Raw genomic sequence first — 25,208 nt, 5'->3', positions numbered from 1 at the left:
TTGCCTGGCACCTCTCTGCCTGTCGAAGGCCCCCAAGCCCACACCGTCCTCAGTAGGAAGCCCCAGGACTCTCCCTGTGGGCTGTGCACCTGCCAGAGGCGACCAGCCACACCCACGTCACACCTGACTCCCCTTGGCAGGGGAGTCCTGATCCTCAGGCCTAAAGGGGAGCCCAGAAGTGATCTCTAGCCCAGTGTCTCCCTGTGTGCTGGGCTGCAGGAGCCCTCCTAGCAGGAGCCCACTCGGCCTCTGCTTGCATACCTCACAGTGGTGGGGAGCTCACTCCCTGCACATGCTCATCAGGTTCCCCAGGCACCCTGCGGCTGTGGGACAGCCTGTGCTATCCTTCCTCATGTTCAGTCCTTGTCACCCTGCCCAGAGAACTCCCGAGCAGGGCCCCCTCCTCCCCCTCAGCCATCCCCACACTGGCTATGGCGGGGGGCGGTTCCCACCTGCTGGGGGAACAAGCTGGGCAGGAGGTCGTGGCCTTCACAGCCACACCAGACAGGGTCTGGGCGCATCTTCACCACCCCTGTCCTTTGCTGACCCTCCCACGGTGCGTCTGGTCAGGGCCACAGGGATCCTGGGGCCTCCCCGCCTGGCCCCGTGCTGTTCCCCTGAGCTGGAGCTGGGAACACACCACCAGAGGGAGGGTTCGCTTCCGCACCTCACCCACCCAGCATGCAGGGGCCCGGGGGGCGGCCCAGAGCCCATCCTCGCCCAGGTTCCTGCTTTCCTCAGAAGAACCTGAAAACCAGACCACTTTCCAGTCTTTTCCAGGTCAGCTTCCTACCACCCAGGCCTAATCTGTGAGAATCAGGTCAGCCTTGAACATCTCTGTCTTCTGGAAGTTTCCAGAATGCTCAGCTGCAGTGAACCTGTAAGTTAGAGACTAAGATTGGTCAAATATTCCACGAGTATTTGACATGCTCAGTCTGGACGCCAAGTTCAATCATCCCCAAGTGTCATTCTTCTTCGTCGGGTTTCGGCAGCAGGGCTGGGGGCAAGTACTGGGCTCCAGCTCCCACGTGCTGCGGCGTCGGCAGCGAGGCCACCACGAGGCTCTGGCGTGAGGGCAGCCCCTGAAGCAGGAGCCCACGCCGCCCGCGCAGTGCTGACCGCCACAGGACAGCCCAGCCGCCAGCCCGTCCAGTCCCCGCTCAGGCCTCAGCCGGCTCTCCTGCCACCCCCCAGGAAGTGTGTGCCCAGCTGGTCTCCACACCACTTTCCCCCCTTCCTTGTGGCCTTGCTGTTCTGGAAACCTGTGCAGCTCTCCTTGTCTTCCTGCCTCAGGGTCAGGCTCTGTGCTCTCCCCTTGCCTCCAGAGGGGCTCCTCAGCCCCCTCTGACCTCCTGGGGCTCCTCAGCCCCTCTGACCTCCTATCCTTGGGGCTCCTCAGCCCCTACTGACCTCCTTGGGGTTCCCCTAGCCCGCCCTGCAGCCCACCTCTGATGGAGCCAGCGTGTGCTCCGCCTGTGAGCTCACTGCAGCTGTGCTGAATTTAGTGTCGTAACAACAGCTAACATTTCATGGCGCTCACCTCTTACCTCCAGCCAGGCCCAGTGCTGCATCCGTGGCACGTGTTAACTCCCTTAGTCTTCGCTGTTACCCTGATTGTGCACAGGACTGAACGGAGGCAAAGAGAGGTTAAGGAACTTGCCCAGGATCAGATCTGAACATCAGGGGCGGGGCTGAAACCCAGGCAGTGATGCCTTTGACCTCGACTCTCTTAACTGCCCCCTGTGCCCTGCTAACTGGACGCCGGCTCACTGAGGGAGGCGCTCGTGTGTGCAGCATCTGTGACAGACACCGCCAGTGGGACCAGTGAGCCTGCTCCTGTCCCTCCTGGCTTCCTCTGCTGCCTCGACTCCCCTGCCTGCCAAGGTCTTCATGCCCACTCCTGCTGGCCTCAGGGGCACTGCAGACTCCCAGCCCCTCCATTGGAGCTCCCCTGAAAGCAGAACCTGGGATAAGGGCTTGGGGAGAAGGGGTGGCTTGGGAGGTGGTCCCGGGAGGTGGGGAAGCAGAAAGGAGGGAGCAGGGAGAGTGAGGCAGGCGAAGTAAAGAATGAAACAGAGCCGCTGGATGAGACGGCTTCACAAACTTCTTAGTGCAAAGAGCAAAGGTTGCAGCAGCAGGATGTTTATAATGACAGGTCTCACGTATTCAATTTATTGATTCAACAAACATTTATTGAGCACCTACCATGTGCCGGGCACTAGGAATACAGCCTCGAACTGGAGATGAGTTTCCAGCTCAGCTGGAATTTCTATTTCAGAGAGGGAAGCGGGGTAGAGACAGAAAACAGAAAAACGGGGTAGAGACAGAAAACAGAAAAACGTGTGAAAGTAAGGAAATAGCAGGTGATACGATAGCGATAGCGAATGGGGTGAGTGAGGAGGAGGAGGGACCTGCTCCGTGTCCCGAGGGCAGCGACAGGCACCTCTGAGCTGAGATGTGGAATGTGAGGAGGGGCCAGGAAAGGAGGCTGCTAGAGGGGAGCCCGGCCTGCTGCTTCCTCCTCTCCTTTTTGCTTCCGTCTTCATCTCATTTCTAGATCAGTGCTTCTCAAACTCTGACGCCTGCAAGACTCTCCTGGGGACCTTGTTAAAAGGCAGATCGGATTGAGCAGGCCTGGGCTGGGCCCCGAGGTTCTGCATGTCTAACAGGCTCCCTGGAGATGCTCGCACTTCGGGTGGTAAGAGCCTGGAGCTGGGGGAGGCGCTGGCCCCTGCTCAGAGCCAGGAGTTCCAGGCTCAGCAAAGGGCATGAGCTGGGGGTGAGGAGAGAGGGGAAGAAAAAACCATCTGATCTCAACTTCCCTGTCTTCCCCCTGGGAGAGCCACGGGGCAGCCTGGGACCCTCAGCCAACGCAGCCGTCCCACCTGGCCCCTTGGAGCAGAGTACTCAGGAGAGCATCCGCTCCCTCACGGGGATCTCAGAACTGCTAAGGGACCATCGGGGACCGTTGTCAGATGAGGCGTGTGAGGCCAGGGAGGAGGCAGGGTCCCCAGGGTCACCACGAGTGTAACAGCACCAGGACTGGACACCGTGTCTCCTGACTCATTCCTCCGTGCAGAAAGCGTTTCTTGAACACCTACTGTGTGGCAGGCTCTACACAGTCGAGACCCACTGTGTGTGCCCCAGGGAGCCCACCGGCCGGTGGAGAAGATGGAAACAGTCACCAGATGTGAGGCTGGGAGTCAGTCAGGGGAGCGCTGGGCACTGAGGTGAGATGATAGAGCCAGAGTCGTGGCCGTGACAGGGCGATGAGGTTTGAGAGCTGTTTAGGGGGAAGGGTCCAGGCCTGGCTGAGCAGGGGGAGGACCAAGGTGAGAGAGGAAGAGTCCGGAGTGGCTCCCATGTGTCTGGCTTGAATGAGGGCCTGGACGGAAGTGTCCTCACTGGGATATGGCCGGGAGGAGTGGGTCTGGGGGAGGGGAGAGGGGGGTTTTGCCTTTGGACCTGCTCAGTTTGAGGGGCCATGGGCCAGGTGGGTGGAGGCAGCTGGACATTGGGTAGGGGGACAGGAGAGGCTCCAGGGAGGCCCTGTCTGTCCACGGGTTTCCAGGCGCCTAGGGATAAGCCAGCTCATGGTTTCTGTCTGGTGACACGTGGCAGAACCTCAGTAGGTGAAAAGGTGGACTTCTGTCTCCTAAGGAGGCCTCCTGACACCAGCATCTGCTTCGCTGCATCTCTGCCGGGACTTCCTGTCCTGCACTGCCCTCTGGTGGCCGCAAGGAGCCATTGCCGCCTCACATCGCCCGATCTGGGCAGCAGGATCTGGCTGCAGGGATCAAACAGTTTTCTGATGCCTGGGGAAGGAGGGCTCGCCTGGCACTGCCCTCTGACATAAGGTCGGAGACCCCCCAAAACTCAGATTTCGCAGAAGGATGACAAATGGAGTCTTCCCTTTCCCAGGGCCAGGGGTGCTGGCTCAACCCTTCTCCCCATCACTGCTCTTTCCTGCACACCTTGTTGGTAGCTGTTCAGAGGGGCGTGCTGGGCTGGAAGGGAAGGAGCGGAGTCCTGTGGGGCAAGTCCATGCATGGAGGAGGCTCCTGGACCGGTGCCGCGAGCCCTGACAGTAGGTTCAGGCTGTGAGGCAGCAGCTGGGTGGCAGAGGGCCTTGCGGGCTGGGACCTTGACTCTCCAAAATTCAAACTCTAGTGTGATTGGCAAATGGGCAAATCTGGGGCCCCGGCTGGTGATGAGCTGCCCTTCCACAGAGATTGAAAGAGCAAGTCAAAGAAGATACCTCAGAGGGTCCCTGACATTTGTGGAGTGCCTACTACGTGCCTGGTGTCACCTGTCATCTTCACAACAATCTACAAAGTACATGCTGATATGTCCCCTTAGAGACAAGGAAGCTGAAGGTGACGTGCCCCACCCAGCAAGTAATGGTGTCCAGATTCCAAGGCCCTGTGCCCAAAGCCAAAGTAAAGACCAGCTCCAAACCTCATCTTCTGTCCATCAGACTATGCTGTCCTCCCACCCAGCCTGTCTTTGTCCCTTAGCAGAGCTGTGCAAACAACAGTGTGCTCAAGAATCACCTGCGGACCTGGTTGATGCAGATGCTGGTTTTGAAGTTCTGTGTTTCTAAAAAGCTCCCAGACACTACTGAGGCCACTACACGTTGAGCAGTAAGGTCCCTTAGTCTTACCTCCCAGATTCATAGACGGCTAGCATTGATTTTTCAGGTTTTCAAGTTCATGGGAAAATGTTTCAACAGAATATAAACTTAAATCCATCTTTCATTATATTAATAATTTTTATCATTTTATTGGTGTCAAGTGTAAATGTCCCCCTTTTCTGAAATTAACAGAGCTTGTACTCTGTGGCATTTCAATTCAATGAGAAATGGGTCAGTTATGTAATAAATGGTGATGGCACAATTGCTTATCCAGTTGGAAGAAAATAAAGTTAAATTTCTATCCAATTTATTAAAAATGAATTTCTTATTGAAATCCAGTTAACATAAATTCTAGGTGGGTTAAAAGGATTGGTGACATTGAGTGTATTATTTTTGTCCCAGAGTTTCTTAGCGCACAATTTACCTCTGGACACTTGCGTCTGAAGAGATTGCAGGGCTGTAATCTCGCCGTGTGTGCCCCTCTATGCTGCTTTGCTCTCTCAGTTCTGGGCCAACATCATCTCTCCTTGTTACTATAAAGCCTCAGGAGGCCCCATGTGGGGGCATGTGCCTGTAGTCCCAGCTACTCGGGAGGCTGAGGCAGGAGGATTGCTTGAGCCCAGGAGTTTGAGGGTACAGTGAGCTATGAATATGCCACTGCACTGCAGCCTGGGTAACAGAGCAAGACTCTGTCTCAAAAGAAAAAAAAATTCAGTTAAAAACAAAAAGTCTCAGGAATGTCAGTTTTTGATGTCTGTTCAAGTAAGGTTCATTTAATGGCTTCCCCAGTGTTTAGCAAATAAAAGCCTTGCAGTTTTCCATTGTTGTAAATAATGTTGTAATCAATACCCTTGTGCATTAGCTTTTTCTGTATTTTATTTTGGACTCTGGGTTTGTGGGATTACTGGGTCAAGGTTTAAACACTTTTAGTATAAATCATTTAGTATAAATAATTTAGGCAAATGATTGCCAAATTATTTTTCCAAAAGGAAAACAATTTTCTTTGCCTTCTCTTTTTTTTTTTTTTTTTTAGGACAAATGTTTAATTTTCTCTAACAAGATGTGATATTTAATAATAAAATAAAATAAACGTGTTAATTTGTTTTTCTTTGGGCTTTCTTCTAAGTTTAGAAAATCCTCTTCCACCCAGAGATTTAATAACTATTCAATTATAATAGCTTCTTGATTGATTTTCAAAAAGATATTCAGCCTTTATTTTGGTGTTTGGTGCAAGGTGAGGCTCGGAACAGCTGCTTGCAACTCACCAGAGAAAACAGAGTCTTATTTGCACTCCCACATTCCCTGTTCTGGACTCCTTCTTCTCTCCCCAGAGTCAGGCAGGAGGAGAGATTAACAGAGGCATCAGGAGGCGTGGAATGGTGAGATGGTAGTTTTCCTAATCTCGAAAAGGAGATTTGTCCTTTTCTTATCTGTCTGACTTTTCAAAGGGCTTATTTTCTTCACAAGTAGCTTGAAATTTGTTCATCTGATTAAAATTAAGCAGGAAGTCCTCTTGAATGGAAATTTCCTTGAGCTATTAAAAAGTCACCATATAGAAAAATGCCTAAAATGATGCACACATTCTCAAAAGGGACTAAAACTGCCTCATCATGAAAAAAGTGCTGTCAGATTGATGGAGGCAAACCTTAGGACACCGGTTCTCAGCCTTGCATGATTTTGTCTTTCAGGGAACACTCAGCAATATCTGGGGACATTTTGGTTGTCATAACTTGGGGGTGTACTGGCATCTAGTGGGTAGAGGCCAGGGATGCTGCTAAAACTCCCACAAGGTTCAGTTCAGCACCCCAACTCTCACAAAGAATTAGCAAGCCTGGAGAGTCAATGGTACCACGGTTGAGAAACCCCTTCTTAGAATAGATCCCTAAGAGACTTGACTTTGAGCAGGTCACCCTAGTGCTGTTAGGATACCTGGCCAGGCTGGAATCAGGAATTGTGTTGGGACAGAGAAGGTGAAAGTGGTGGAGAAGCAGGTTGAAGCCAGAGGGTGGAGGCTCTGGAAGGCCCAGCAGGAGTCTGTATTCATTCCTCTGGGTAGCAGGAAGCAATGGAGGCCTTGAGTGAGGGGGGCATCCGCTGTCCATTCAAGGGCATCCGATTGCAGCAGGGTGTATAGTTCTGGGACGGATGGTCTCTCCCAATCCTGTGCAGACCCCTAGATGCCCACATCCCACTTCAGGGGCTCTGAGTACCCCCAGGATAGTACACACATGTCCACAGTTCAATTCTGTAAATGCAAATGCTGGGCCTCTTCCATGTGCCTCTCCACATCCACTCTCCATCCTTCTCCAGGCTGCTGTGAGCCCAGGAGGCCCCTTGCCCTCTGGGTTTCAGCTGGATTTGGCAGGATATTGGCAGGAGGTGGGACAGGGAGGTCAGAGTATTTAATGGGTATTTATTCTTTAGCCCTTTTGCTGATGGCTGCTGCAGGAGGCCCTCTCTACACAGCTCTGTCTCTGATCTCAGGGAATAACGGGCCCTTTCCACTGCCAGTCCCAAGGTATTTTGTTGGTGCATTTTATGTGTCATCTTGGCTGGGCCATGGTGCCAAAATGCTTGGTCAAACATTACTCTGGATGTTTCTGTGAGGGTGTTTTTGGATGAGGTTAACATTTAACGCAGTGGACTTGGAGTAGGGCAGATCACTCTCCTTAACGTGGGTGGGCCTCATCCAATCACTGGAAGGTCTGAGTAGAACAAAAGACTGATCCCCCCTGAGCAAGAGGGAATTCTGGCAGCAGATGAACCTTCAGGTTCAAACCGCAACACTGGCCTTTCCTTGTTCTCCAGCCTGCAGACCCACCCTGCAGATTTTGGACTTGCCAGCCTCCACAATCACGTGGGTCAATTCCCTGAAATAAATCTCTTTCTCTCCACGTCCACAACCCATTGGTTTTGTTTTTCTGGAGATCCCTGACTAATAGAGGTCCCTTGTGGCTGCCTTCAACCCTGCCCACACCTTGGTTAGTTGGCACCATCCTTTTATTAAACACTTTTCAAATTACATACCATGAGCCCTGCAGTTTCCTGCCCTGAGTACCTTCTGTGGGCCAGCGCCAGGGTCTAGGGCCTGCCTGGAGGATGCCCAGGAGCCCACCCGTGGAAGCCAGGCCCTGAATGACCTCTGGGTGTGCCTGCCTCTGTGGAGGCCTCCATCTGCTGGACCCTATGGAGTCAGAAATGTTTGCTTATGTTTGTTTACTTAAAGCTGGAACAAGACATTCTGGGTCGGGGTGTGAACATCCAATGCAGCAGATTCATTTCCATCTGGTTCGTGGCCAAGTGAGAGCCTGTTCCTAGTGCTGAAAGGAGGCTGAGCTTTTCTCTGTCTCTGGGAGGTTTTACAATGCACTCCCATTTTAAAGGTAAGAACACTGAAGCCTGGAGGGCCACTTATCTGGGGCCACATGGTGAGTCAGCAGCCGAGGAGCCAGGACTCCAGGACTGCTCTGACGGGCTGTGCTTTATGACTGGGCTCCCTGGTTCTCACTTACGGAGAGTGATGGATAATTTCCGACCTCCTCACAGTGGCTTGCACAGCAATGCAGGGTCAGCCGTTCTGCTCTGCCTCCTGGGGTCTGAACCCTGTTCTGCAGCAAGGCTGGGGGGTATACGGAGCTGAGCCCACTGCTTGGCCTGGAGAGAGCCCCTGGGGACCAAATGGGGACCTCACCATGTACTCAGGCCACAACTCCTGTGACCCAGGGGGAGTGACTTTGGTCCTCACAGCCAGTGGACTGATTTCCCACACAGATGGGGAAATTGACACCTGCCCAGGGTCACACAGCAGCACGTGGCTGGGAGAGCTGAGAGCTGCGCCCAGGGCTGGGTGCCATCAACTGCCCCTGATGGATGTGGGTTGGTCCCTAGAGGAAGCAGGGCCAGGGCGGCTGCAGCCTGAGCTGTCCTGGCTTTGGGTTTGGAGGAGTTGCAGTTAAGGTGAGTCAGTGCAGCAGGAGGGGCCTGTGTGGGACGAGCAATGGGATGAAGCCCAATTGTAGGGGTGGTGCCTGGAGCTTCTGGGGTCCTCACAAGACTGGACAGGCAGGAGGAGGCACTCAGGGCCACCACGGAGGGTGGCTTCACCGGGCGATGAGTACCAGGAGCACCTCCTGCCCCGGGATTACTTGGCCACCTACTATGACTTCGATGGTGGCCCCTCACCCAAGATCCAGGTGCTCAAGCTGAACCTGGAACATCTCCACAAGACCTTCAGCTCCAGTGGGCAGAGGGTGGCCCTTTCCCTGAGCCTCTCTCAAAGAACCCTGCATGGTGATGAGGAGAAGGTGTCCCCGGTGCAGCCTGGTCTCCTCTCAGGGTTGACAGGGGCGAGCAGGGTGGGGCCTGACCCTCTCTTTGGGTGCTGTTATGCTGGAGGTTGGGCCTGTCTCCCAGTCGCTCCAGACCTGCGTGCCGGCCCAGGGATCAGGACACGCAGGCGACGGCACAGCCCTGTGCAGTTTCCACACTGCTCCCCGTCAGCCCTGAGGTCATTGGGGTGGGGCAGGGAAGGCTCTCCAGGTCCTCAAGTCCAGCTCTGCCCTTGCCGGCCAGGCCTCTGGGGCCCTGAGAAGGCCAAGGGTAAACAGTGGGACTGTGGCCAGTCAGGATCTCCCCACCGCTGGAGTGTGTAGCCCAGATGTGGCCGTGACAAGGGCCTGGAAAAGCCCTGCACTGGGATCAGGAGTGCTGGGTGGGGTCTCAGTCCCCGAGGGCCTCAACTGAGCCACCTGTGCAATGGATCATGGCCGCTGCCTGCCTCCTGATGATCACCCCACGGTGACTCTGTGATTTGGTTGTGTTTCCTGGCTCCAGCAACCATGTCCTCACTTTGGGCACTTGACAAGGGAACAGTGAGGGTGAGCGTCCTGGTGGCCTGGGCTAAGAGAGGGCTAGGAGCCTGCTGAGGCTGGTGGAGCCAGCAGGTGGGGCAGGCAGAAACCAGAAAGTAGCCTGGCTGGGTACGAGCCCCGCAGGCTGAGAGATGGCTCCAGACAGAATGGCGGACGTCATGCTTCGCTCCAGCTTCCAAGTGACCCTGGACATTTCCTTCTCAGGCCCCTGCTTCTCTCCCTGCCTCCCAGGGCAGGGATTCATCCGGGCAGGCCTAGACATCCAGGGAGGCGCCCAGCTCAGAGTCAGCCTGGAACTTAAAGGGCCACTGCCCGAGGCAGGTCTTCTCTGAGCGCTCCAGCACGATGGTCTCCAGAGCAGGGCCTGGGGCTCCTGTTCTCTGTCCTGGGGGAATGGTGCATATGCTCTCGGCTGAAAGACATTGGTCTAGTTGTTTAACCTTTCTCAGACTCAGGTTTCTAACCTGTAAAATGCAAATAATAATAGTAGTCACTACACAGGGTGGTTCTGAGGTGTAAATGGAAATGAATGTATATAAAATATTTAGCAAAGGGCTTGGCCTACAGGAAGGCACCAGTCTGTGATAACAGGCATGCCTGGTGCTGCGTTCCTCTTGGGAAGACCAGGGTGTGTGTCCTCCTTGCCTCTCTGTCTGTCTGGGGTCTCATTTTTTTTTTTTAGCTGCCTGCCCCTCCCCAGCCTCAGCGATCTCTTTCCCTCCTGCAGGAGGCCTCCAAGGGGACATGCTGATTGGTGTCCGCTCAGGTCCTACCACATACCAAGCCCTTGCCGCCTGCGAGTCCTTCAGAGATGTCACTCTCTCCGACTTCACTGAACGCAACCGTGAGGAGCTGCAGAAAGTGGCTGAGGAAGGAACCATTCTACTTTTTGTCTTTACGAATTTGACTACTCTAAGTACCTTATATAAATGGAATCCTACAGAATTTGTCCTTTTGGGACTGGCTTATTTCACATAGCTTAATGTCTCCAAGGTTATCCATGGTGTACCATATGTCAGAATTTTCTTCCTTTTTAAGGTGCAATAATATTTAAAGATATGCCACATTTTGTTTATCCATTCATCTGTTAAGATTAATAGATGCTTGTGTTGGTTCCACCTTTGGGCTGTTGGGAATAATGAGGCCAGCCCACATTTAAAACATGTAAAACTCATTTAATTCGCACAGCAGCCCCACGTGGATGGTATTATTTTGAATCTCCATTTTACAGGTGAGAAAATTGAGGCACAGACGTTCTCAAAGACACACAGCTATTAAGTAGTGGAACCAGTCTTACGGACCCAAGCAGTGTAGCTGCAGAGCCCAAGAGATGGATCTCCACCCCGCACTGTCATCTTGCAGGGTGCCAGGGGACTGGGGGGAGTCCAGGAAGTTCTCACTGGAGCTGGGTCTTAAGAGTGAATAGTTCACTGATGGCTGAGGGAGAGAAGGAGGGCCAGCCATTTCTGGCAGAGGAGAAGCCTTGTGTGTTGTGACTAAATACTCAGGGACCCATCTCCACTTCACAGTCAAGGCCCCCAAGGTCCTGAAGTGACAGGAATAAGGAAACAGACGATGCAGACTGTTGGCTAAAATCTCAGGAAATTTTATTGTCTGCGTGGCACCCCCCAGTCCCTTCCACCTCCACCACAATATAGGAATCGAGTAGCTAGGCTAAGCCAGCCTTGGAGAGATAAAATCGGAAAGACTTTATAGACTCAAAAGGACGGGAACTTCCCAGTCTCTTCCCAGCTCATGACTGTAACTCCCACCTCCTTATGGAGGAGGAGCTGGGGGTGGGGAGGGCACGAAGAGGAGGCTGAATGAAACCTTGATAGCTCTTTTGCACTCCCCACTAAGGGCAGCCTATCTCCTCCCAGTGTGTTCTTGGCAAGTGCTGTCCCTCAGCCTCCTCACTGAGAAGTGTTGCATATTTGGCTACTCTCTGCTAATCTAAAAAGCCCAGCCTCCTCACTGAGAAGTGTTGCATATTTGGCTACTCCCTGCTAATCTAAAAAGCCCCAAGTTTATTCTTTTCCCTAGAGCTCTGAAAAAGCCCGAGGGGGGGGAAACACGGCTGTTCACCAGAGGCATTTTAACTTGCTTATCTAGAAAGGAAAGGAAGAAAAGTTGGCCATTCTAGTCATCTCAGTTTAGGAAGCATAGACATGGTGATGTTTCCACGGGCAACTGCCCTCCTTATGGGAAATGCTGTGAAGACTTACAGCTGTGCACAGGCACAGACGTCAGACACGCCCAGGCCTGTGTGGGGATCAAGGGCTGCAGGATATGGGCTCTGAGCCCCTGCACACGTGGGCGCCTTGGGTGTACAGTAAGTGTGTGGGGTGTCAGGATTTTACATCCTAATAAATAGAACCAGACATGTAGAAACAGGTTATCTTGAAACAAAAGAATGCCAGTGTTCCAGAAGATGTTAGTTGTCTTCTTTTGCCCATTATACCCATTAACTCCTTCAGAGTAACAGATTTTTTAGCTGGGCACATGGCAGCCCTAAACAAAGACTACATTTCCCAGCCTCCTTTGCAGCTAGGTGCGGCCAGGTGAGTGACTCGGCTAAAGGGATGTGAGCAGATGGGTGCACACACACTCTGCTTTTTCTCCTTCATCCTTTTTTCCATCCTGTGACCTGGAACGTGAATGCTGCCATCCTGGGCTTGGAGGTCAAGGCCACACATGGTGGAGAAGCAGGACAGAAGGAAACTGGGAGCCTGACAACGTGGAGCACCACAGGGGACCTGGACTTTTATGTGAGAGACAAATAAACGTCCATCTTGTTTAAGCCACTGATGTTGCTGTTGCCCTTATTATTATTTTAATTATTATTATTGTAATTACTTTGGCAGGAATACCACAGAATTGTGTGTGTCTCTTTCAGTGCATGAGGAGGTACATGACGTTGATCACTCCATTGCTGGGATGGTAATTCTGATCACTTGGTTAATGTGTCAGCCAAATGTAAAGGGGCCATCCCCCCTCGGTAATTCAAAAGTATCTCATGAAGAGATACTTTGAGACTGTATAAATATCCTGCATCCACCAGCTTTAGCAAGCATTGATGAGTCTTGCCTGAATGAATGATTATTATTATTCTAGTTGCCAAACGATGATTTGCTAATTCCATCATTCTTTCTACATTTATTAGTTGACATTCAAATTTAAGAAGGGGCTTTCCTTTCTCCTTTACTTATGTCTATAAACATGGACTCATGGATTCTTAGTTTATTCTATAAATAACCTATTTATAATCTATTACTGTCATTACTTACTTTGATGCTCAGATTTGGCTAGTAGGATTCCTTATAAGTTGGGTAGTGTGTTCTTTTGACAGGTCCTCATCATTTTTTGAGCACTTCCTTATTAAATTACTCTTTTTTTTTTTTTTTTTTTTTGTTGAGACAGAGTCTCACTTTGTTGCCCAGGCTAGAGTGAGTGCCGTGGCGTCAGCTTAGCTCACAGCAACCTCAAACTCCTGGGCTTTAGCGATCCTACTGCCTCAGCCTCCCGAGTAGCTGGGACTACAGGCATGCGCCACTATGCCCGGCTAATTTTTTCTATATAGATTTTTAGGTGTCCATATAATGTCTTTCTATTTTTAGTAGAGACGGGGTCTTGCTCAGGCTGGTCTCGAACTCCTGACCTTGAGCAATCCACCCGCCTCGGCCTCCCAGAGTGCTAGGATTACAGGCGTGAGCCACCGCGCCCGGCCTAAATTACTCTTATTTGAATTTTTATTTTATTTCTTTTTTGTCACTCTCAACTGAACCTAATTCTAACTAGTGTAGTCATGAATGGAAGTAAAAGAAAATGACAAGGGCTCTAGGGCTGCTTTCTTCAGCTCTGGCCCCAGGGGCCCAGTACTTTGCTTGCCAGGGGCCTGACATGGTCCATGAAACAAACACCCCTAAGCCAGAGTTGAACTGGGAAGGCACAGGTTATTGCCACTGAACTGTATGCTTAAAATAGTTAATAAGATGGTAAATTTTATGTTATGTGTATTTTACCGCAATTTTAAAAATAGATATTTAAAAGTGGCTGGCGCTTACCAGGTGCTGTGAGAATGCTGGCTGTCAATATTAGCACATGGCTGTGTGTGTGTCATCTGTGCCCCTCGCCCTGGGCGGGCACCTGAAGGAGTTCAGCCTTGGTAAAACGAGCTCCCCAAAAACGGCAGGGGGAAGGCTGACTCTGCAGAACTCATGCGGACAGAGACAGAAGGAGCAGTGGTGGTGAGAGGGTGGCAGGGATGAGGTAGGGAAGATCCGAAACCGGAACTGCCCCCAACGAGAGTTGGCGAGGGATGAAACTGGCGCAGGGTGAGGCTGGCGAGCAGGTACAACAGGAGACAGAGAAAGTCCACAGCACCGGGCGGGCCCAGGGAGAGCAGGGCAGCCCCTTCCTCCTTGGGGGCTTGCAAGGGGTACGTGCGGCCATTGTGCTGGGTGCACCCTTCCCAGTCTCCCCATGCTGGTGTCCGAGAGGCGGCTGTCACACAGGTGACAGAGCCTACTGGAATCAGGGGTGCGGGAGACTGTGTCATTGACTTTTAAGGACATGTTCTCACCCAGCTCCCAGAAGATCCCACCAGGGCACACGTGAGAGAGACCTCAGGCACATCAAGGTGGGTACAGAGTAGCCCTCTCACATCCAGGGGGGCTGGCCAGGTCACGCCACAGCTGGGGTATGTCATCTGGAAAGGAAGGTGCTGCCTCAGATTCGGGGGGAGGACATCCACCAAAAAGGCCATGATATTGATGAGTAGTCTCTTGGTTTCTTGTTCCTGCCAAGCCCATGCCTGTCCTGACGCTGCCACAGAGAATGGAAAGAAAGAGGCAAAAGGTTCCAACCAGGTTTGGGGTGAAGGAAAAAGCCTGGGGCCAGATAAGCTTAACCCAGAAAAGAATGTGGCAGAGGCTGGCTGGTGGCTAACCCATAACCCTGCCAACTTACTTCTCCCCAGCCCATATCTACTATGGAAACTAGAAAAGCGACATTTCCCTTCCCAGACTACCTCGCAGATAGAAGGGAGGAAGGGAATGACAGAACCGGGGGCCCATGACTGGACCCTAGGAGTGAAATTCGCCTGTGAGCTGGAAGGGAACAGGTAGGGGCACAGGGGTTGGGGCTAGGGCTCCCTGGGGGCTGGACATCACCCCCTTTCTGGGGGTGAAACTGCCTGGAAGGCTTTTGGCGTGGCTTTTGCTTTCCTCATAAGAGGGACATAGATCACTGATGAAGTCTCCTTTTCCTTCATTTCCTTGACTTGAACCTAGGCATGATGCCTGGAGCTATAGCAGCCATCTTGAGACCATCAGAAAAGAATAAGCTAATCGCAGAGATGCTAACTCTATTATTATTGAGTTACTGAATCAATACCTGGCACTATTATATTAGTAGAAGAAGCATGGCCGGGCACAGTGGCTCACGCCTGTAATCCTAGCACTCTGGGAGGCCAAGGTAGGTGGATCGTTTGAGCTCAGGAGTTTGAGACCAGCCTGAGCAAGAGCGAGACCCCATCTCTACTAAAAATAGAAAGAAATGATCTGGACAACTAAAAATATATATAGAAAAAATTGGCTGGGCATGGTGGCACATGTCTGTAGTCCCAGCTACTCGGGAGGCTGAGGCAAAACAAACAAACAAACAAAAAAAACAAACAAACAAGAAGTGTCAAGTGAAATGTCAGAGATATCAACTATCAAACTTAGTACTTAAGGAAATTGGACATTCCATCCTTAATAACATAATAAATATCTACAATAATTTAAAAAGAAATGCTTTTCCAAGTTTCCTAAGACAGGGATAAACCCATGAAGTCTGCTAAATAAATAAGAACTGTAAAGCATGCTTGCCCAGTACTCTGCAAATACCGTTTCTCCATGTCATGAATTAACCTAAAACCAGACATTTCACTTGACACTTCTTGTTTTGTTTTTTTTTTTTTATTGTGAAGGTACGTCCTCATTCTTTCAAATACATGTTTTAGCTTGTGATTATCTTTCAAATTTTTTTTAGAGCAATTTTTGTGAAACCATGGATAAGTCAAAAATTTGTGTTATTTTTGAATACAAGCTCCATTGTGGAACTAATGCAGCGCAGACAGCTCAAAATATCAAAGAAGTGTTTAGAAAGGATGTGGCTAATGAACTCACAGTACGTTGATGGTTTGAGAAGTTCCATTCTGGTGATTTTAATCTTGAAAATGAGCCATGTGGGTGAAACCAAGGTGGATAATGATGAGCTGAAAGCTGTAGTGGAAGTGAATCCATCTTAACCTACGTGTGAATTAGCAGCAAGGTTTGATGTTACTATTCCAACAATACTGGACCATTTGAGACAAATCAGCAAGGTAAAGAAGCTGGATAGATGGATACTGCATGAATTAAATGAGCATCAGAAGAGAAATCATCTTGGAGCTTGCCTTTCTTTGCTGTCAAGACATAAAGGCAGACCATTTTTACACCATACTGTTACATATGATTAAAATGGATTATTTTCAACAATTGCAAGCATTCGGCACAATGGTTGGATAAGGATGAAGTGCCGAAATACAGTCCAAAACCAAATATTCATAAAAAAAAAAAGCTAATGGTGTCTGTTTGGTGGTCCGGCGCTGGTCTTATCTACTACAGCTTTATGAAACCTGGACAGTTGATTACAGCAGATGTCTACTGCAACCAATGGGATGAAATGATGAGGATGCTTGTGATTAAGCAGCTGAGATTAGTCGATAGAGGCAAGTCAATCCTCTTGCAAGACCACATGTTGCAAAAAACAACGCTGCTCAAACTACAGAGGCTGGACTTGGAAACTCTCTGTCATCCACCATATTCACCAGAACTTGCACCAACTGACTATCACTTCTTCTAGGCTTTGGACCACTTCTTGCAAGGAAAACAGTCAATTCTCAACAAGCAGCGGAAAACACCTCTTGTGATTTCATCACCACTAGCTCTCTAGGCTTCTTCACCACTGGCTAAGCAAGGTACCGTTAAGATGGCAAAACTGTGTGGATAGTTTAGGCACATACTTTGATTAATTGTACTGCTTCTTGTTTGAATATAATTTTTGATTCAAAATTGGACATTTCATATTTAATGACCTAATATAATGATTGGGTCCTTTATTTGATGACTTTGTTATTTGCATCTCCAGGATTTTTTTAATAAGAAGTCCTTTTATAAAGACTGCAACCACCATTCCCATTCAGGCAGGAGAGCAGGGCCCCCTTACAATGCTCTGTGAGAATGTTCCAGTTCACAGGAACATGATGTAGAAATCATGAAGAGGACCTGTGGAAAAGAATGGGGCATATGATGTAATCTAGTCTCTCCCTAGATTTCTGGCAGGACATTCTTTGCCCTTTCCTGACCAGATTGCCTCTTTACTTGACATCTTAAGGTTATCTGCAGGTTATTGTATTCCCAGGAGCCAGCTATGTGTCTAGAAAAAAGAATGCATTCGAGCACTTTTGTTGCTTAACTCTTCTGTTCCAATGTGATAAAAAAGTTTCAGATTCAGGAAAGCATCACACTCACACACACAATCCACACACATACAATATGTCTAGACTAAACTTTACAGAGACCACTAATTGTTGCAATTGTCTCCTAGCTAGTCTCCCTACTTCCATGCCTGTCCTCACTTAGCATGGTCAACAGGTTCTTGGAAAAGTGAAACGATGTATTATGTAATGAAACCAATGTCACCATTAGGCTAATTGATATAAACAATAATTAAATTACTACAGTTTATTTCTGGTCACAGAAACATCATAAAACTTCTAAAGACCAAAACACTTCTAACATTAGATGCTGAAAAAAATGTGAACTGTACATACATTTAATAAGATTCATAAAAACAAATAAGATAGTTATTTACCCGATTTTTCTAATTCAGGGTCACAGGTGGCTGGAGCTTCTCCCAATAGCTCAAGACACAAGGCGAGAACCAGCCCCGGCTAGGACACCATCGCATGGCAGGGCACACTGGCACACACACCCACATTCACTCAGCTTGCCTGCCTATTTTGCAAGCCCTCAGGCCAGATGCCCTCTCAGGGCCTTTGTACTTGCTGTTTCCTCTGCCTGGAAACTTGGAGTGCTCTTCCTCTAAGTCTCTGCATAGCTCACATCCTCTCTGCCTTCATTTTGCTGAAATACTATTAATACTATCTAAGTGGTCTTACCTGATCATCTTTAAAAAAACTGTAATCTGTGCTCCCCAACAAAATTCATCCTATACTCCTGTGCTTTTTTCTCTTTAAATCTGACTTTTAAAAACTCACTTGCTATGCTCAGTATGTTTTTCTTATTTGTTTTCTATCTTCCCCCATCTCCCCATCTTTCCCCACTCTTCTTTCTCTAAGAAGGCATATATTTTACAGTGTTAAATCTGCAGTGCCTGTTCATCTGGCAAGTGGTAAGGGCTCAATAAATATTTATTAATGAATAAATGAATAGATGAATGGATGAATTTTTTCTCTTTGCTCCATTTCAACCTGAACTGCCTCCACAGAGGGGAATCTTTCTTTCCTCTGACTTACTACATAACACCTACTATCTGTGATACACAATCTCTTACCAAGCATAAATCTGTCTTGAGTATTTTTTCATTATTACATAACATCCATCACAGCTGGCACACAAGGGCCCCTGGACCTGGGAGCATGCTGTCTCCTGCGACTCTGCCCTCCTCACTCGACACATATTCACTGTCTCACACAGCACTAAGTGCCCCAAAGAGGTTTCTCAAAGAAACACTGGGGATTAGAGACGGAAATGCCTAGAGATTATGATGCAATCTGCCACGTTACACAGATGTCCTAAGGAGACTGCATGGTGTGGCACAATAGGTTCCCAAATATGATACTTGTGCTACCGGTGGTTGTAAGATGATTTTAGATGAATGCATACCTTTCAGGTTTGTGTTTGTTTTAATGTGTATTAGAGATTTAATAAGCACATCAAACCCAAGATTTTGTGGATGTTACTGCTTGGGAATACTTTCCTTTTAAAGTAAGTTTTAAAACATGTATGTCTGTTTTAAAAAAATAGCACATAAGTAATAGTATAGGTGTTTGGGCTGAATTGTGTTCCCCTAAATTCCTATGTTGCAGTCCTAATGCCTGGTGCTTCAGAATGTGACTGTATTGGAGAAAGGTTCTTCAAAAAGGTAATAAAGTTAAAATGAGGTCATTAGGGTGGGCCCTAATCCAATGTGACTGGTGTCCTTATAAGAAGAGGAGACTAGGACACAGACATATCTGGAGGGAAGGCCTTGTGAAGACACAGGGAAAGGTGGCCATCCATAAGCCAGGGAGAAAGGTCTAAGAAGAAACAACCCTGCTGACACCTTGATCTTGGACTTGTAGCCTCCAGAACTGTGAGACAATAAAATTACTGTTTAAGCCACCCAGTGTGTGGTACTTTGTATGGCAGCCTTCGAAAACTAAGTGATGTGTGCGGATGTGGCGTAGTGTGAAGGCAGTACCCAAGCGACTGAGTCGGGAAAAGTGGTGCCGGGCAAAGACTGGGCCTGGCTACAACCCCAGCGTTCCCAGTTCCTGGCTGCGTGGGCTTCAGCAACATCTTAGCCTTTCTGAATCTCAATATCCTGTTTTAAAGGCCAATAGTAACCGCCTTGCCAGGAAGTTGTAAGGATTAAAGGTGTGATAATGTGTGTAAAGCTCTTGGTGCTCAATAAATGGCAGTCTCATTACGGGAAAGAGTCAGGGCCTGAGCCCAGAGCCCACCGCCAGGCCCCTGGAATGCGCCGGCCCCTCGGTGCCGCCTCCCGATGGGAGGAGTCTGAAGCTGGCTCCGCCCCGCTCCTGCCGCCGCGCAGCTCCCGGGAAGGGGCGGAGCTCCCGCGGCAGAGCGCCGTCGCCACGGCAACGCGGCCATACTGGACCAACCGACCGCAGGGTCTGGGGCTGCGTCTCAGCGTGGCCTCGCGGCAGAGCTGGCGGCATGGACAATCTGTACGTGGAGGAGGTGGCTGCCTCCCTGATCAGGGAGTTCCTCAGCAGAAAGGTAACGGATCGCCCCTTCCGAAGCCCGGCAGTCGCTGTAATTTTGGGGGTCCGCCTGCGGGGGGTCCCCCTGGAATCTTGGCACCTTCGGGGAGGGAGTCCTTCCCCTGCCTGTTACAGAGATGCCCCAGAAGAGCGCCCCTTTCCCAGGACAGGGGACTACGTTTCCCAGGAGCCATTTCTGTCCTCGTCATCGGCACTTCCTCAGAGCAGGGCCGCGGCGCGGGGCCCGCCCTCCCCAGGATGCCTCTCCCGGGCGGCGGCGCGGGGCGGGAGGGCGCGCGGTCAGGCCAGCCGGGCTGTCCCCGCGCGGGCGCACGGCGGGCGGGCCTCAGCCCAGCAACCCGAGACAGACGTCCCGCTAGGAAAGAACTGTCCCCAGGTGGAACCCGCAAGGCCCAGAGTTTTTGACAGTCCCTTCAGTCATTTTAATCAAGTGGGGGTTCCAGTTGCATTAATTTTTGTTAGTAAGTTCTGTTGTCTTGTCCCAGGAGACTTTTCAAAGTGTTCACAAGTTGGAGAGGTACTTAGCTGTCATCTGGGGACCGGGTGAGAGAGGAGCTGGCTGGAGGTCCTGGGCATGATAGTTCAGGGGGAGCAGACATTTATTCATTCTGCACATAGTGACTGAGGGCTGTGCCCTGTGGGTTTTGTGTGTCCTTGCCTTGTCATACCGGCTTGGGGCGATGGGCACTTGTCTGGGATGAAATCAGACGCAACTTTTTGAATGGAGGAGAAGGGAAGGACTTTAAAGTCAGATAGAGGGGGTTCAAATACTATGCTGTGAGTTTGCAGTGTGATCTTGTGTATGTTACCCACTGCCTCGATTTCCTTATCTGTAAAACAGGAAAAGTAAGACATACCCTTTGCAGATTTATAATGAGGGTTCATAATAATATTCGGGCAGCTCCCAAGCATCGCATCTGGCAGATAGATACAATGTGCACATAGGTGTTCAACTTGTTACTGTTTTGAAAGTGTCTTTGTGTGCTTTTTATAATTTATTTTTATTCAACAAAACTTTAATACATCTGGCTTTGTCCTGTCTGCTCTATTTTTATGACTAGTTGACCTTCCATCACCAAGTCCTGGCTGCATGTTGGATATCAGTGACACGCCTTGGGAGGCTGACCCATACTATCATTTCTTTTAAGTTTGGGCCACTGAGAATGAGGGTTTCCTCATGCCCCCCCTGTCTTGAGTACAAATGAAATCCGAAGTCCTCACTGACATCCAAGGCTGCCCTATAGCTGGATCCCAGCTTACTATCCCAATCTCATTTCTAGCTTCTTCTACCTTTGCCCTGATTTATCCAGGCCCACCCCAAGTCTGTTTTCTACAAGAGATCTTCTGAGATAACTCTTTTTGTCTGTGGTTCACTCATTGGAGCCTATGTTACAGTTCATACATCTGTGTGTCTCACCTACTAGACAAGGCCACAGAGCTGACCCCTAAACTGGGCAGCACCTTGGAGATGGCCTAGTTTCCCTGGCCACCTTTCCCTCCCATGTTTTATCTGAGCACACTAAGTCCCTGAGAGTAGAAAGGGGAGTTGCCCACAGTTACTGAGAAAGTCATGAGGAGCTGGGACTGTAGCCCAGGGTTACTGCTTTTCTCCTCATCATCTGTTCCAGGGCAGAGGCCATGTGCTCCCCACAGAGCTTTGCACAGGCAGGTACCTAGCAGTCATAAGCAAGAGAGTTCTCACCATGGTGCAAGGAACCTTCTAGGTGCCTGTTCATTGTCTCAGATCCTCATAACAGTCTCAAAAAATAAGTATAAGTATTCTCTTAGGTGTGAAAGGGAGACAAAGACCAAATATATGTATTTATTACAATGGCTAAAACTCAATTTCTGATTTCCTCTTCCTCCTACAACTTTCCCTACCTCAGTAAGTGGCATGTCTATTCTAATTCCTTGGGCCAAAAACTTCAGGTTCATTCTTGGCTTTTTTCCTTCTAGTGCACCCCACATCTGGTCCATCAGCAAATCTGTTGGTTTTACCATCAGAACACATAGAGAATGTAGCCACTTCTTACCACTTTTGTTGCAAGCATCCTGGTCCAAGCCAACCCTATTTTCATGTGAATTGTGAATTATTCAATAGTTTCCTAAATGGTTTCCAGGTGATCCTATAAAAATATGCAATCCAAGATGTTCCTCTTTTCAAATCCTCTAGTAGCCTCTCTCCCTCATTTCATTTTCCGTATCAGACTCTGTGACTTCTCTGACCTCCTCTTATGCTATTTTCCCCTGGCCATGTGGCTCTAGATACACTGTCATCTTGCAGCTGCCACAGGGCATTTGCACTTGCTGTTCCTTGCCTAGAATAGTTTTCCCCCAAGTGTCTGCAGGGCCTATTCCTTGGTTTCCCTCATGTCTCTGCTCCAATGTTACCTAATCAATGAAGCCTTTTCTGACCGCCTTTTATAAAGTAGCAGCCCTTCCCTGCACCCTTCTGGCTCTCTCTGTCTTCTTACCCTACGATGTATATTTTTTCCTGATAGCATGTTAGACTTGTTGTCTTTTCTCCTATAGAATGTAAGCTTCATGGTGACTGGGACTTTGATCTCTTCATTCCTCTGGCTCTAGCAGCTGGGCTAATGAACTAGTGGTTCTGTCCCTTTATTTCACAGATGGGGAAGCCAGAAGACAGGAACAAGCACATGGATGATGCTCAACAAATAGCTGACTATCCAAAATGGTGCCCTTCCTCTTTGTTGTTGCTCTCTCCATTGTGTCTCCATAGTAGTGCATATTAGCAGCTGCCATACTATGTGCTTACAGATTCATTTATGATCTGCTTTCCCAACAAAATATCAGCTCTTATTCCTTCTGTGTCTCCTGCATCTAGAACAGAGCCTGGCACGTAGGAAGGTGCATGACAAATGCTTGTTGAGTGAATGAAGTTTGAGTGCACTGCATGGGGCTGAGGCCTGGCTGACTCTGGAGGGCATCCTTGTTCTCTATCCAAGTGGTTTTCAAATGCTGGTGTGCATTACACTCTTGGGGGGACATTGTTAAATGCACCAAGGCTTGCTGATTTGACTATTGAGAGATATAAAGAGTTATCCCTCAGAGAGGGACCCTCATTATACAGTGTTCCACATCACTTTGATTGTGGGAGAGCTTGGTTAAGCCCAGATGAAATGCAGGTGGCTGCTTTTGAGTCCCTCTTCTCCTTCCAGTTTATGCTCCCTAATGCACCTAGTCTACCTTTTCTCCAACACCCATGCGCATTTCTTTCTGTTCCTCTTTCCTAAGGCCTCCTTTTTCCTTTCTTTGATTCAAGGCTGTGTTTATACTTTTTGTTTCCTAAATTGACTTTCTTACCTAAATTCAAACCCATAGGCAGTGGGTTTGTCTTATTTCCCCAGCAGTTGGAGCCTCCATAAAATTCTGAACACAAGGTTAGGGGAGAAGTTGAGGCCTGTCAGGGACTGGGGGTCTGGGATCCATCAAGAGCAAGGGACTCCCCACACCAAGCTGAGCTGTTTAGGAGGCATCATCTCATCCTCCAGCCATTTGATGATCGCAGTGGCCTGGAGAGGTGGGCAGGCAGCACCTGCTGTGGTTGTTTTTCAAAGGAAGAAGCCAGGCTCTTGGGAATAGGAGCCTCCCCCGCCCCACCTCATGTTCCATTGCTGGAGCATGTCTCTGCTGGGCCTTGAACCTCAGTCTTTTGGGAGTTCAGGGTGGGATGATGGAAAGTGGCTTTGCTAGCGACTCAGCAAACATTTACCAAGAGCTCCTGCGGGCCTGGGTCCTACAGTCATGTACTCACGGGCTGGGATGGTCAGAACCCCTTGGCCACTATGATTCCACTGTGTTACCTTGGGAAAGTCAACCCTCTCTCCTGGTTTCCCCATCTGAGAAATGAGAGGAATGAATATTGGCCTTTAGTTTACATTTTTTTCTTTTATTTATTTTTAAAGCTTCCTATTCTGTGGCCAAACCCAGGGCTCTGTGTTGGCCTTGGGTGAGTCAATTACCTGAATTCACTCTGTCTCTACGAAATGGGCTGACAACTATAGCTTAGTTCACAGGGTCATTGTTAGAATCAGAATAATAGTTGTGAAGGTGATGTCAAGTGTAAAGATTATATAAAAATGAATTCTTAAGTCAGATCTTAATCCTCAAAATATCCTTGTGAGGAAGACAGGGTAAGAATTATCATAATGAACATCAGTAACTTTTGTTTGTACTCTGCGTCAGAGAACAGAAGGTTTTGATTTAAACTGGTAAACAATGAGTCAGATTTCTCCCCTCAGGGCTTAAAGAAGACATGTGTGACCATGGACCAGGAACACCCACGCTCTGATCTCAGCATAAACAGCAGAAATGATCTTCGCAAGGTTTTGCATCTTGAATTTCTGTACAAGGAGAACAAGGTACGTGCTTGTTACGGTGTGGTGTGGAGTCCTGGAACTGAGTTTGGCGATGCCAAAGCAGTCATGGACTCTACCAGTGGCAGCAAAAGGCTTGGGGAGCGCCTGTGGTCAGAGAAAAGCAGACCCAGCCAAGTGCTGACAAATCCCAAGTGTGAGCCGGTTTTCAGCCTCAGTCAGCTGGTGCCACCCATTGGCGTATGGCCTGTGTGTGGTCCTTAGGCTCGTTTTGAACCAGAGCATGTGGCTGTGCTCAGCCTCTGATGGTTCTTCCCTGTGCTCCCTCCTCCGTACACAGGCTATTTTTAGTGAGGCCGTGCTTAAGAATATAGTATTCAGTTATAGTAAAATTTTCCATTCCCTGCCTACGTAAGATTTTCCTTCTTCAGTTCTGAGTAATACCTTAGTCTTGAGTCTACTGTGACATATAATTCAGGCAGAAGTGGGAATTGGGTTCAGCTAACCCAGGGGCATTGAAGTTGAGAAAACAATGGAACGGCACTTCCTTAAGTGGGAAAGGGAGCTTCCCTGATCCCCCAGACTCGATCGCTCCTTACCTGCTCTTACAGGCTTTTGTGACATGCTGTAGTTTTCCGTTTTTTGTCTTTATCACATTGGCAATAGGATATTTGTGGGATTGTTTAGTTATAGTATCTGCCTCCCCCACTACTTCGGATGTACAGAAGGCCAGGAATGGAGTCTTTTCTGTTCACTGTTATATCCCCATACCTAATGTGTTGTCTGATGATATAGTGAGTAGTCAGTGTGTATTTGTGGAATAAATGAATGTATGACAGAATGAATGAAAATGTGAATGAATGAAGCTACAATTCCGACTTAATTGCTCTTTCCTTTATGAAAACAGAATCTTCTGATTTGACTAAAGAATGGGTTCTCCAGCAGATGTTGCTTTGTGGTTGGGTACAGTGTCAGAGCCAGAAAGAAAATGATCGATCATGTAGTTCAGCACTTATCACAATATTAAAGTTAATAAAATGATATCTCAGGTAGAAGTTCAAAAATGTGCAAAGCAGAGAAGGGAAGTTGCCCTGTTGCCCTGTTGCCCTGTTGCCCTGTTTGAAGTGGGAAAGAGGCGGTCCTGCCTTAGTGCCCAGTTAAGCAGCTTTGATACTGCTGATCTGTCCCCCCAACCCCCGCACACCGGGGTGTGGGAAGCTGTGAGCCAGAGAAAATTGGGTATCCAAGGTCTCATAGTCAGTTACAGGGTAGGGATGAGGCTAGACCCAGGTGTTTCGAGTCCCAAT

General features: G+C 49.1%; 2 protein-coding genes across 2 annotated transcripts in view; both read left to right on the top strand.

The window, feature by feature from the left end:
* The first annotated feature begins 926 nt into the window (after positions 1-926).
* Positions 927-14,630, top strand: INMT (indolethylamine N-methyltransferase). Its single transcript, XM_069461634.1, is given in 5 exon segments — positions 927-1,069; positions 8,687-8,737; positions 8,739-8,872; positions 10,232-10,365; positions 14,541-14,630. Coding segments are annotated over 5 exon segments (552 nt in total).
* A 4,795-nt stretch (positions 14,631-19,425) lies between these two features.
* Positions 19,426-25,208, top strand: part of MINDY4 (MINDY lysine 48 deubiquitinase 4) — a 110,349-nt gene continuing 104,566 nt past the window's right edge. The window contains exons 1-2 of the mRNA XM_069462591.1: positions 19,426-19,556; positions 23,827-23,946. Coding sequence (XP_069318692.1) covers positions 19,494-19,556; positions 23,827-23,946 — 183 coding nt within the window. The 5' untranslated portion in view covers positions 19,426-19,493. The remainder of the gene's footprint in view (positions 19,557-23,826; positions 23,947-25,208) is intronic.

Source organism: Eulemur rufifrons, chromosome 29 (assembly GCF_041146395.1).
Source record: "Eulemur rufifrons isolate Redbay chromosome 29, OSU_ERuf_1, whole genome shotgun sequence".
In the NCBI taxonomy this organism is placed as follows: Eukaryota; Metazoa; Chordata; class Mammalia; order Primates; family Lemuridae; genus Eulemur; species Eulemur rufifrons.
This window is presented reverse-complemented; position numbering and strand designations above follow the sequence as displayed.